The sequence below is a fragment of the Nannospalax galili genome, unplaced genomic scaffold (genome assembly GCF_000622305.1).
Source record: "Nannospalax galili isolate Female #2095 unplaced genomic scaffold, S.galili_v1.0 scaffold17, whole genome shotgun sequence".
NCBI lineage: Eukaryota > Metazoa > Chordata > Mammalia > Rodentia > Spalacidae > Nannospalax > Nannospalax galili.
In genome coordinates this window covers 4974258-4988456 of record NW_008342276.1, presented here as the reverse complement: position 1 = coordinate 4988456, position 14199 = coordinate 4974258, and the positions used below count along the sequence as shown (strand labels likewise).

General features: G+C 37.5%; 1 protein-coding gene across 2 annotated transcripts in view; it reads left to right on the top strand.

Moving 5' to 3' along the window:
- The window catches only part of Taf2 (TATA-box binding protein associated factor 2), a 94871-nt gene that overhangs the window by 72568 nt on the left and 8104 nt on the right, over positions 1 to 14199 (top strand). For both annotated transcript variants that reach the window (XM_008837979.3, XM_029565865.1), the window contains exons 21-25: positions 2327 to 2396; positions 3899 to 4008; positions 7067 to 7296; positions 9434 to 9539; positions 10441 to 10566. In XM_008837979.3, coding sequence (XP_008836201.1) covers positions 2327 to 2396; positions 3899 to 4008; positions 7067 to 7296; positions 9434 to 9539; positions 10441 to 10566 — 642 coding nt within the window. The remainder of the gene's footprint in view (positions 1 to 2326; positions 2397 to 3898; positions 4009 to 7066; positions 7297 to 9433; positions 9540 to 10440; positions 10567 to 14199) is intronic.

The following is a 14199-nucleotide window of genomic DNA, read 5'->3' as shown; positions in this document are numbered from 1 at the left end:
ATTGTGTGTTCTTGGCACCTTTGTCAAATATCAGGTGGCTGAAATTGCGTGTACTCAAGTTTGGTTCTTCAGTGATGTTCCATTGATCTATGTGTCTATTTTTGTTCCAGTACCATGCTGTTTTTATGACTGTAGCTCTGTAGTATACTTGGAGATCTGGTATAGTAGTCCCCCCAGTGTTGCTCTTTGTGCTCAGGTTGCTTTGGCTATCCAGGGTCTTTTGTGGTTCTATACGAATTTAAGGATTTTTTTTTCTAATTCTGTGAAGTATGTCATGGGGATTTTGGTTGGGATTGCATTGAATCTATATATTGCTTGTGGTAGGATGATCATTTTCACAATATTCTTCCAAATCTTTGTAAATTTTAAAAAATTTATTTTTATTTTATATGTATGAGTGTTTTGCCTGCATGTATGTAGGTACACCACATACTTGCAGTGCTGTAGAGACCAGAAGAGGGTGTAGTTTCTGATGGTTGTTAACCATTATGTGGGTGCTGGGAACTGAATCCTGGTCCTCTGTGACAGCAGCCAGTGCTCAACTACTGAACCATCTCTCTAGCCCCAAATCTTTATAATTTTTATAAATTACAATGAGACTACTTAGAGTCAGAACATAGAGTAGTAACACCATGTATAATGTATGTTGACTTTGATTCAGAAAGGACTATGATTTTTATCATTTAAGACATGACAATATAGTGATTTGTTTTTAAACATTCTTTTGCAAGGGAAATATATATATATGTATATAATCCTGTTTCTGTTTCCTTACCTGTTTTGTTGTTTGCCTAGTTTAAAATCTCGAAGTCTTGAAATCCACATATGAAATGTAGAGGTCTTTAGATTCATGTAATTTGTTAGTGTTCCCTCCTTTCTTGAGATACATGAATGATACTGTGAGTTCTCATAAATATTGAGACTTCATGAGTTAGTACTACCTGAAATGAAGTACAATGCTAAATGTGGTTCCCAGAACCATGCCAAACTAGGGCTGGAGAGATGGCTCAGTGGTTAAGAGCACTGACTGCTCCTGCAGAGGACCTGGGTTCAGTTCCCAGCCCCTACATGATGGGTAACAACCATCTGTAACTTCAGTTCCAAGGGAATCTTACACCTCCTTCTGACCTCCACAGGCATTGCCCAACATGAGTATTCTTACACACATGCAGGCAGTACTCTTACACATAAAATAAAAATAAAAGTAATAAATGAAGCTTTAGTTAAAAAAAGGAATGCAAAACTAGTAAGTATTGTTTAAAAAATTGAATGGTGTTTCAATCTAAACCATAGGTTTAGACCTCTGTTTTGTTGTCCTGTAACCATAAATATTGGTGTTCATATTATAAGAATATGAAGAGTGCAAAGAAATGAAAACTGTCATGCATAAAATTTTGTAAAAAAGGTTTTTCAGTTTATAAAAATGTGTTGAAAAGATGAATTGCAATAGCTAGTGAGTCATTTGTGTCAGTTATTGTCACAGTACTTTTTTGTAATTGCCCTTAAGACTGACTTGGTCTTAAGTGGGAAAAACAATGTGTACAAAACAGTTGGCCATGTTGCACAATATAGTTAAGATACTGTTATATGTCAACCCTGTCTTTAATTCAGGCATCTAAAATTTTGGTAAGAATTTGTACAATAAATTGTGTCTAATTTAAGATTTTAAATTAATTATAACTGGCTTTATGTTGTATTGCTGCTCGTTTGAATTTTAGTAAAAAATGCTATTCTACATCTTGGTTACTTGTGGCATGATGCTTATAGAAGTTATAAATGGTCCAGTGCTTGCAGGGTTTTTAAAGTAACTCAACTGCCTGGTAGTCAGATTGGACACTGTGCTGGATAGCTTTAGTGTCAACTTGACACACCTGGGTTGAGGGAGCCTCAGTCGGGGAATTGCCTCTATTGGACTGGCCTGTGGCCATGTCTGAAGGGCACCTTCTTGATGAGTGATGTGGGAGGGCCCAGCCCACTGTGGGTGGTGCCACCCCTGGGCAGGTGGGCCTGTGTTGCATAAAAAAGCAGGCTGAGCAGGGGCCAAGGGAGCCAGCCTGTAAGCAGCGTTCCTCCGTGGCCTTTGCTCTAGCTCCTGCATCCAGGTTCCTGCCCTGAGTTCCTACCTTGAGCTCCCTGATGAACTGCGACCTGGGAGATGTAAGACAAATAAACCCTTTCCTCCCCAAGTTGGTACTGGTCAGAGTGTTTTGTCACAGCAATGAAGAACAAACTAGGACAGACATACTCCTACTTATTTAATGTTCCTGCTTATCACTTGTTATTTGATTTGTTGTAATCAACCATAAATATGTTTGCCTATTTTCAGTTGATAGGAGTTATGAAGACCTTCAGTGGCTACTTAATATGATTCAGACTGATCCTGTGCCCTATGTAAGGTTAGTTTATGAATTAATAATATTTTGACTTTTTAAGCCCTGAACTGAATTTCAGATTTTATAGTCAAAGGTTATTTACGATTTTTTAAAACTGTGGGGATAGGTTATGCATTTATTAATGCCTTTTTCTTCCTTGATTCAAAATACATTCAAAATGCATTGTTATTATAACTATCTTGTTTTAACTTAAAGTTTTAAAATAGTTTGTAGTGGATATGGGTGTTGCCCTTTTGTGTTCCAACTTATAAAAATTGTGTATTGATTGATTTTACCATTTTTTGACAGTAATTGGTAATAATGTTTTAGGACAGCCTATTTGTTTTCTAACTTTTTATTGCATTTATTTGTGTGCATGTGCATGTGGAGGTTGAAGGACAACCCAGTAAGCCATCTCACCATCCCCATTTACTTGTTTTTTTTCTTTAACTTTTATATGCTAGGGCTGAAGACATGGCTTATTGGTTAAGAGTGCTTGCTGCTTTTGCAGAGGACTGGAGTTTGGTTCCCAGGACCTGTGTCAGGCAGTTCACAGCCATTTGTAACTCCAGCTCCAGGGGATCTGATGCTCTTCTCTGCCTCTTCAGGCACCTGCACCTAACATGCATATACCCACATACATATACCTAAATTAAAATGATAACGTTTACTTGGTAGAAGGAAGGTGTTTTTTTTTTTTTAAAACAAGCAAATATAAATAAATATTAAAAATATTTAAGTATCCTAGGCTTAGTTTATCAGAGAGTAAATATCAAAGTGTTTTAAGTCTATATTTCAGATATCTGGAAGAGACCTGAAGCATATCTCAAGAAAGGCACTGATTCTCCCAGCCCTCAAATTTTGTTTTCTTTATAGTGCCTTATTTCGGTGAAAAACAATTAACCTCACTCCTAGCCAAGGGTTCCGTAGTTATTCCTAAGAGTGCTTTTCCTAATTGCTTCTTCCCATATTCAGGGTGTGTTCATTTGTTCATGACAGTGTCTCGCTATAAATTAACCCAGCCTGGCCTGGAACTCACAACTATTTTCCTGCCTCCACCTACAAAGCACTGGAATTGTATGTACCACCTGGATCTACTCACCCCATCTTGTGTGTGCTCCAACTTTAAAATCCTTCTGCACATTTCTATGCTTTTCAGAGTTACCATGATAAGGCAGTTTATATACATTTTCTTATCTCAAATATAGACTTACTGTCCTGTGTTTGAATTATTTTGTCCCATTGACCCACTTAAAATTTTTTATAAAGCTGGTCACGTAACCAGCTTTTATTTTTGTATGTTCTAAGAAGAATGAGATGATTAGGATTCTACAGGTTTTAGAAGACCTTCTTGTTACACAATAAGGTCATTTTAGAAAGCAAATCCTTAAGTAATTTTTAGTGAGAAAACAAATAGTAAAAAATTAGGATTAGACATAGTCTTTAGGAAGCTAAACACAAAAACAGGTGTTTCCTGTTCGTATCACCAGTCAAAAAGTTCTTTCATTTATTTTTTATGCTTTCAGGCATAAGATTCTAAACATGTTGACGAAGAACCCGCCATTCACAAAGAACATGGAGTCTCCTTTATGCAACGAAGCTCTGGTTGATCAGCTCTGGAAGCTGATGAATTCTGGTGAGAGAGCAGTGACTGTTGATAGATACATACTTTATACATATATATACACTTGTGTACTTTTTTATAGCAAGATTCTGAGGGTGTATTTGTACGCACGCATGCGTATGAGTCTGTGTGTGTGTGTGTGTGTGTGTGTCTATAGGCCAGAGGTCTGTATCAGGCATCTTTCTCAGTTGCTCTCCACCTTGTTTTTGGGGTCTCTCATTAAGCCTGGACCTTACTGATTTTGTTAGACTGGCTAAGCAGGAAACCTGGGCCTTCTTTGTCCTTCACTCCCCAGGGCTGGATTACAGGTGCGTGCCTGGCTTTTAGGTGGGAGCTGGAGACCAGACTTTGTTCCCATGCTTGCATGGCAAGCACTTTGTGGATTGATTCATCTCTCTTTTTAAAAGTAGAATACTACATTTTCACAGTAAGGTTCTGATAACATCTACTAAGGATGTGCTCACTTTGTTCTGTGGGTGGTTGAGGAAATGAAGGTGTTCATTTTTATGGAAGTGTTTTAAATGTTAAAGGACTATAAACACGAGCCTTCATGGTCCTTCCACCTCTTTTCTGTAGCCACCTGGTCACCTTGTCCAGAGATAACTGATTTTTTTGTATATCTTTCCAGGACAGTGAATGCATATGCAATAACAGATGACCTGCGTTTTTAAAAACTATGCACTGTTTTCTATCTTAGGAAGCGTAGATTCTTAACATAGTTTCAATGTCCATCCTTTTTAGTGTGATCAAGAAGTAGAAAGACACAGTGCTTAGAAACACCAGCGCTGGAACCAGTTTGCTAAGGGTTAAATCTTAGCTCAGTTATTTATTCACTGTATAACTCATCTACAGAATGAAGATGGTGATGATCTCTAGTTCTACAAACTGAGAAATAAACAAGTGGGTGTTCATGCGCCCTGTGTCTGCCTCACGTAAATACTCTTTTACTATGCTTCTCAAATTGGGCCGTGTGTATAATTAGTTCTTTCTTTTGGGATCTTGAGTACTTAGCCACATCCTCAGCAGCCCCTGTAATTACTTTTTTGTAGGTAGTTTTTATTTAATTGGGTTTTTAAGTTTTCTCCCATGGATTTATAAATGTCATATGTATTTAAAGGTAGTTTTTATTATATCTCTCAATAGGTTGAAATTGTAATACTGGTTTTGGGTTAAAGATTCAGTTGAAAACTAGGTCAAAATTCTTTTTGCTTAAAGATGAACAATTGTTGCAAGTAGAGGGAGATCAGTGCGTAACGGTTATTCTATTGCTTATAATTGTTTTCCCAATTATAGTTTTTGAGAATGCATCTTTATTTCCTGTCTAGAATATGGGAAAATAGATTACCTTGCTATCCAGTTAATGACTCAATGCATCACAAATAGCAAATACCGATATTTACATTTTATTATTTTGTTTACTAATAGTGAAATGTTAAGGACTAGGGGGCTAGAGAGATGACTCAGCATTTGGGGGGCGGGGCTGCTCACTGATGGACACAGGGCACCACATTGGGAGAAACATGGTTCCAGAGGCAAAGTCCAGAGACAGTTCCATCAGCACAGGGTGAGGACCCAGACAGCTCCATCTACATGGGTTGAGGGGACAAGAGATCCATTGGCACAGTTCTGGGAGAAACAGTTCTAATAGATAGCTAAGTGAACTAATGCCCGCCCTTATGAACTTAAGAGTCAGTCTATTTGTCCAGATGATTATGATGCTGGCATAATAAACATTGCATCATCTTTGGTTTTCTTTACCCTATTCACAGAAGAATGTTTGTTGCTGTTTACATAATGTTTAATATTTTTTTATATTTTGTTACCTTGAAGATATTATGATCTCTTTTATCTAGTCCAGGGGATAAACACATACTTCAGAAAATTGTAAAGAATTTAATATTCAGCACAAATGTAGTGTGTCAAATATATTAATAAGGATGCATGATGGACCATGATAGTTCACAAATTTGAGGAAGGCATAATGTTTTATAAAGAATTCTCTTACCACCTCTTAGGGAAGATTTTTTTGGACAAAACGAATGTGTCCTTAAGATTGATGAGATAATTTCTGTAAAACACTTGATCTTATTGGAAGGTTGCAGTTATACCAACCTTCTAATAGGTTCAAATTCAGATTACAACTGATATCTAGTATATAATAGTATATAATATAAAGAAAAGTTGCTACTTTAATTAGGAGTTCTTCTTAATTTACCCTAAATAGCGAGATTAGTGAGGCCATAGTCATCATCCAATTATTGGTGAGTTTTCAAGTTTAGAAGTGAGTGAAGGAGTAGGAACGGTGGGACTGGCATGAAAATGTGGGAGAACATTGGACATTTGACTGGGCAGATGGATTAGTGAGGATTGCCTCAAATTTTAATCTCTGACTAGAGTGAGTCTGATATTAGAAGTTGTACATTTTCTTACCATATTAAAATCTTTTAAATTTACATTTATTTATTTTCTGTGTGTGTGTGTGTGTCTGTGAGTGTAGTTCATGCACCAGGGTGTGCATTTGGAGGTGAGAGGACAACTTGTGGAAATCAGTTCTCTCTTTCTGCTGTGTGGGTCCTGGGGGTTGAACTCAGGTCGTCAGGCTTAGGTATCTCATAGGCCTCAAATCACTAAATCTAGAGATAGGATGTTATGTTTTGGTAATTGAATACTGTTTTCCTAACAAATGGGCAAATACTGATGTATACAGAATAATTACTGAAGAGGAGTAGAAAGGAAGACTTAGGACCAGAACAGCCCTCTTCTTTAAAATATCAGATTCTTACTCGGGCTGGCAAGATGGCTCAGTGGCAGCTCAGCTGATAGAAACACTTGCTGACAAGCTCGATGACCTGAATTCCCTGTGATCCACGTTAGGAAAAACTGACTCCTGTATATTGTCCTCTGACTTCTGTCCTCACATTGTAGCACCTGTACTCGTAAACATACACACATAAATGCACACACACACACACACACACACACACAGACTAGATTTTTTACTTACTGTCTGAAATTGATTGTGTGAGAGTAAAGTATGAAAATGAAGTTTTCTTTGTTGTGTGCTTCTTAGGTACTGCACACGATTGGAGGTTACGGTGTGGTGCTGTGGACTTGTACTTCACTCTTTTTGGCCTCAGTAGACCTTCCTGTTTACCCTTGCCAGAGCTTGGATTGGTTCTTAATCTAAAGGAGAAAAAAGCTGTCTTGAATCCTACCATAATTCCAGAAGCCATAGCAAGCAACCAAGAAACTGCAAGTAACGCCAGCAGCCATGCACAGCTAGTTGGATTTCAGAACCCTGTAAGAACCACATGTAGTGCAGAGGTGCTTTTATTACGTAGTCCATTCTGAAAAAATGCCTTCCTATGAACTAATCAATTTTATAACCAGAGTTTACTGTGCTGTTTTAAAGCCTCTGACTCATATTTGTTTAGCATTTTAAAATTCACAAAATGCCACTGTCAGTCACATAACTAAACCTTGCAAATGATGTACTCCCAATCTGCCACTTCGTTTGTGATGGTGTAACTTTTTTATTGGACCGTAGAGCTCCCCTGAGTAGTAGAAACTAAAACTGAATACATAATACATTTTAATTTGTCATGTCTGTATGTGTCAATGGCAGTGCTATTAATGGTATGTTTGAATAGAGGCCCTATCTTTAAGTCATGGCTTTATGCAGGACCTAGCACAGTTCTAAACATATGGTGAGTGCCTGGCAAATGCTTATTGATTGAGAATAAATATTGGAATGTGTGATCAGGTGAATGAATAATAGGATGATCTGGAAAAAGACAATGCATTACATTTTATAATTGTGTTTGTGTTTATTTGCCTTTAGAAAAACCTTTCTAGCTCTGCAATATAAATTGCCATCCTTGTAGTAAAAGACTTGTAGAGCCTTTATTGGTCATTTTACTCTGAAGAAGTTTTCCAGAAATGATTTTCTTAGTGATGACACGATGTTGGCCATACTCAGTCTTTGTTTTTCAGCAGTATTTAGACAGATGATTTACCTGGAAATTCCCTACTGGTGTTTTGATACTTTAAAACTCTGATTTCTTATATGATAAGTTATTTTAACATTTAATGTTTGCTGATTTTTCTAAAATTATCTGAAATATAATCACACTTTTTTGTTGGAAATTTATCTAAAGTGTGGGTTAGGAAGAACTAAGCTAAATCCCTACACAGAGAAAAAGAAATCTCCTTATAAACAGCTCTTTCAAATCTAAATATTTATAAACCTGTGAAAATCCATGCATTTTTAGTTCTTGCCCACGTGTTAATTTATCCACGTTCATGCTTTAGGGTAAGAGAAGAAAGTCACATCGAAAGATAGGTCTTAAACCAAACTTAAAGGCTCATGCTTTTAATTCTAGCACTCGGGAGGCAGAAGCAAGCAGTTCTCTGTGAGTTCAAAGCCAACCTGGTCTATATAATAAGTTGTAGGCCAGCCAGGGCTACATAGTGAGATCCTATCTTCTCCAAGAAAGAGAAAAGATCCTTTTGCAAAAAAAAAAATTTTTTTTTTTTTTGGTCTTTTTGAGACAGTCTGTGGGCTCAGCTGGCCTGGAACTCTCTATGTAGACTAGGATGGCCTTGATTGCACAGTGATTAGCCTATCTCTTCCTCCCAAGTGCTGGGATTAAAGGCATGTGCCATCACACCTGGCACATCTGACTTTGCAAGAGATCTTTAAAAGTTGGTTTAAGTACTTCTGTTTTCCCCCCTCCCAAAACGACAGGAAATGGCTAAAAGTTTTTACATCTGTTGCTGATGAATTTGAGCACTGGGCATGTTCTAATCTGCATGGTTGTTAGAGCTCTTTTGTTTTTAGCTATATTATGAGCTACTTGTTTCCAGAAATCTAATTTTCATCTTAAATATTGCCATAGGAACTTGATTACTTTGCCAAGGAAGCATATGTAATATATTAGCCTCTCAGCAAGGAGTGAAGAGGGGCTGAAACTCCACTGGGGTCCCCGCTAGTACCTGGTCAAACACTGAAGAAGAACAAGGATAGCAGTAAAGTCAGTCAGTAAGAAATGCAGGGTAAGCCTGTATAACAGTATAGGGTTCTCTGAGAAACCTTTTGAATACTTGTAATAGTTTTTCCTTAGTGAGAACACATAGGAAAAATTGAATCATAAAATAATCCTAGTCTCCTAAAACATCCCAACTGGTTATTTAACCTACTACATATTTCATCTCCATTTGGAAAGGAACTGTGTCTGCATACTTAATCATTTCTTCTCACATTATAGGAGCAGCAGGTTTTAGTTGTTATTTATAATTTCTGATCAGCACCTTTTGGAAGCTGAACCACCTCATCTTTTTTCTTTTTTAATGCGTTTTGAGGAAAAGAGATTACTAATGTTTGACTATGAAATGGTGTCATGACCCTTAATTCTTCTGTTTTGTGTGTGTGGCTCAGTTTTCAAATTCTCAAGATGAAGAGGAGATTGATATGGATACAGTTCATGATAGTCAGGCCTTCATTTCCCATCATCTGAATATGCTTGAAAGGCCATCCACTCCAGGTAAGAACAGTATGCTACAGTCACTGGGGAGATGGAGCAAGTTCACGTACTATCACCATCCTAAGATCTGTTACTTAATTTTCAAATGAGAAACTCTAAAGTTTAGAAGCCATTATAAAAATTCTTGGATATATTAGAGTATAACATATTGGCAAAATAAGAAATTGTAAAAGATGCTGGCAAGATGGTTTAACAGGTTAAAGCTTTGCTATGCGAGCCTGGTAACCTGTGTTCTATCTCCAGAACCCATGTAAGGGCAAAAGGAGAGAACTGATGTCATAGTTATTCTCTGTTCTCTGTATGTATACTTTGGCATGCAGTTGCTTGTGCACAGACACACACACACACGCAAATAGTAATAATAAAAAATTTTAAAGTACTTTTAATTTGCTATTTTTATTGGTTCATTTTAAATATTTGGCCTACTTTTTTGGATTTGTTTTTGTAATCCATTCATCAGATTCCTGATAATTATAATTTATGTTTACTTGTGTAGTAGTAGACTTCATAGTAAAATACCCTTTTTTAAAAAAAAAATATTTTTTATTTTATGTGTATGCATATAATTGCCTGCATGTAGGTAAGTGCACCCGTGTTATACAGTGCCTGTGGAGGACAGAAGAGACTGTCCGATCCCCTGGAAATGGAGTTATGGACAGATCTAGAGTCCCTCTCCTTAAGAAGAGGGACTCTTCCTCACCCAGCAGTTATCACCTGCCAATAATTCTTCAACTAAGATTGGAGCTTGTTGCCCATTTCCACAGTTCTGTGTTATCACTAGAGTTTCGCTATGGTTGATCTTGTGATTTGACAGCTGGCTTGTAAAAACTTCTCATGCTCTATTCTGCTGCTTTTAGGAAATAAATTATGTTCATCTTTTCTCTTTTGTTTGATGTTTTAGGGCTTTCTAAATACCGACCAGCCAGCTCCAGATCTGCCTTAATGCCCCAACATCCATTAGGCAGTGATGGCATACTCACCTCAAAACCCCCATGGGGCATCATGGAACTGTCCCGAAAGGGAACAGGTAAACTTAATCTCTCTTTCCTCTCCTCCCCGTCCACTCTCCTCACCCTTTTCCTTTCTTTCTTTCCTTTCTTTTTCTTTTTCTTTTCTTTCTTGTTTTTTTTTTTTTTTCCAAAAACAAATCTATAAATTCAGAGTTACTTCATCAATTAAAAAATACTGAAAAGACAGAGCTAGAGAGATGGTTCAGCGGTTAAGGGCACTGGCTGCCCATTCACAGAATCTGGTTTGAGTCCTAGCATTCACATTGTAGCTAACAAACTTCTGAAATTCCAGTTCCAGAGGATCCAACTCCCTCTGCTGACCTCTTGCTGGCATTGCATACACATGGTGCACTTCTGTGGTACAGGCAAAACACTGAATAACATAAAATAGAAGTAGATGAATCAAAAAATACTGTAATCACTGAAAAGATAGAGAACTTGCTTTTCTTACAATATGTTGGTTTTATTATCTAACTATTTCAGATTAGTGTTTATCTGTTTTAGAAGTTTGCATCCTGTTAATAGAGGACTCAGAAATAACAGAAAAATTAATAAGAAAAAAAAAATAATCCCTCAGCCGGCTTGGTGGCACACGCCTTTAATCCCAGCACTCTGGAGGCAGAGGCAGGCGGATCGTTGTGAGTTCAAGGCCTGGTCTAGTCTACATAGTAAGTTCAGGTCAGCTGGAACTTCAGGGAGACCTTGTCTCAAAAAGAGGAAAAAAGGAAAAGAATAATAATCCCTCATTCATTATACTAACATTTTGCTCTTGCCTTTCAGTGGTTTTTCCACATATTGTGACAAATACTAACTTCAGTAAAAACCGTGGTATTTATATCATTGTTTCTTCATAAAATCCAAAAATTAATCATTTTCACCAGGTGTTTATGATTTCTGATTCATGCATTAAAACTTAGTGATATACATAGAAAACTTTTAAAATATTACATGCTGGGCTGGAAAGGCACCTGACACCCAGCCTGACACCCTGCGTTTGATCCCTAGAACCTACATAGTAGAAGGAGAGAACTGACTTCTGCAAGTTGTTCTCTGACTTCCACACATCTCTGTGCCCATACACACACTATAATAAAATAAATAAAATATAACATAAATGTTTAAATTATTTCATACCAACTGGGCTTGTTAAGTAAGAGATAATTTAGTTCATTTGTAATTGTTACCTGTTCACTTATTTTACATCATCTTCTGTTTACACTGTTCCTCTGTTGCTTATTAAAAGACTATTATAATCTAAATAAAGAAGAACTAGTTGTTGGATGCCGTGAACAACCAGGAAACAAGGATTAAGCTTTCAAGTGTTGAAGAAACAAGGAGAGGAAAACAAGATACTTAAGCAAAATCACTTTTGAAGAATAGATTTTTCCAGGAGTCATTAGGTAGACATTAAACATCTCTGAACTTCTGATTATGTTTCAGTGGGTGGATTTTGCTTATGTAATCCATGTTTTTGTCTGCTGTAAACAGAAGAGTAATGTTTATTGATTTAAGGAGCTTAGAGATCAACTGTGATTAATAGTAGACTTCAACCAAAGGCAACACTTGAAAGTATTTTAGCGTTAAGACCACAGACAGTGCTTTGCTTATAGTTCTTTGTGGGCTGTATACATTTATTGTAATAGGCTCATGAAAAATATGTTTCAGAAGGAATCCAGCTGGAGACTTGGCTTTTCCATGAGTGATAGGTTTAGAGGATTGTCGTGTTCCCCCCATTCTCTCACTGCTTATCTTCCTGTTCTTTTTCCTCTTGTGTGTGTATGGTGTGTGTGGGGGGGGGTTGTGTTTGTGTGTGGTGCTGGAGACTGAACCCAGGGCCTTCTACATGCTAGGCGTGCTCTAACCTACATCCCCAACCCCTGTGTTCTCTTGGATTTTGGTTTGCTAATTTATTATAGCTATTAAATCTTTGTAGTTTATAAAAGCTGTAGCTTAGAGAGTTTCAGACTCCTTAACACTAGTTTCAAAGTGATGCTTCCATCTACCCTCCCCACCTGTGAAAAGTTAATTCTGAATTTCCTAATCAATTCCTACTCCAGAAATAATTTGAATACATTTTGTTTATAGATTTTTCTTGATGTGGCATGTTATCTGTAAAAGCAGATCTTTTACTTTTTGTGTTTACCAATGGGCTTTTGTACCATTGTTCCATTATTTTTTTTAATGTTTTCTGTTGTATTTTATAATCTCTCTTCATGATATTGTGATTCTCACCACATATGTGGAGATTGGGGAAAGAGAACTGAAGAGCTGGAGGTAGGGAATAGCAAAGCCTTGAACTTTTACTTCAGCTGCTGTCCACGTTATATCCTTTATATCATGAAACAAAAATATAGTCTCTTTTTTTTTTTTTTTTGGTCTTTTTGACATAGCCCCAGCTGACCTGGCATTCTCTATGTAGACCAGACTGGACTCTGCCTCCCAAGTGCTAGGACTAAAGGCATGTGCCACCACACCCAGCATGAATTAATCTCTTATGCTTTAATTATTAATATTTATTTAATGCCTTTAGAACAATCAGCAAGAATATTAATGCTGTTCAGTTCCTAAAAAGCATTGAACATGCTGTAAAAATTCGACAGCAGAATGTAGAAAACTTAACAATATTCTAAGGTATTCTAAAGGTTTTTTGTTCTTTGTTTTTGGGTTTTTTGGTCTTTTTGAGACAGGGTCTCCCTGTAGCCCCAGCTGTCCTGGATTCACCATTGAGACCAAGCTGGCCTCAAACTCAGAGATCTGCCTGCCTCTGCCTCCTGAGTGCTGGGATTAAAGGTGCGCCACCACGCCCAGCCAAAAGATTTATTTTTAAGTAATTTATTTTGGAAGTTCAAATACAGTTTTCCCTAACACATCATTATATTGGATAAGTAACTTTCTCAAACACAACAGAAGCTCTTTCAACACTGGACTATGCGAATGAAGACAAGTATCAACCTTTCTCTTTTTTACATTGATTTATTTGTGCATGTTTGTGAGTATGTGTATGAGAGAGAGAGAGAGGAGAGAGAGAGAGAGAGAGAGAGGAGAGAGAGAAAGAACATACATGTATGGCGGTCAGAAGAAAACTTGCAGGAGTCCCTTCTTTCCCACCATATGGGTCCTGAGGATTGGACTCATCTGGCTTGGTGGTGGCAGGCACCTTTATCAGCTGAGCCATCTCCCTGGCCCCAAGGAGCAGATGTGTCAAACGTAGCCATTGTTAACAGTGTTTATCTGAGAGTAGTCACTCAGAGATCCAGCTTTCGGAATGTCAGAAATACAGTATTAGTCTGAACCCAGTAATACCAAGTTAAATTGATAAAGAGATTGCCTCTTCTGTCCCCCAGCTGAGCTGGGGATCTCCTACTGTGATAGCCAGATTGTGGCTGAATCAGGGGACATGAGAGAGGGGAGAAGCTGTGGCCTTTCTTCAGTCTGTGGATTCTAGATTAAGGAGCACACGTTGGCTTTGTAGGACATATTCAGCTCATCTAGCTGAGGTATCTTTTATTCAGGCTAGATAAGATTTACAATTTTTTAAATATTTTTATTTATTTATTTATTTATTTATTGTCGTCTTTTGGAGACAGGGTCTCCCTGTAGCCCCAGCTGTCCTGGAACTCACTATGTAGACCAGGCTGGCCTTGAACTCA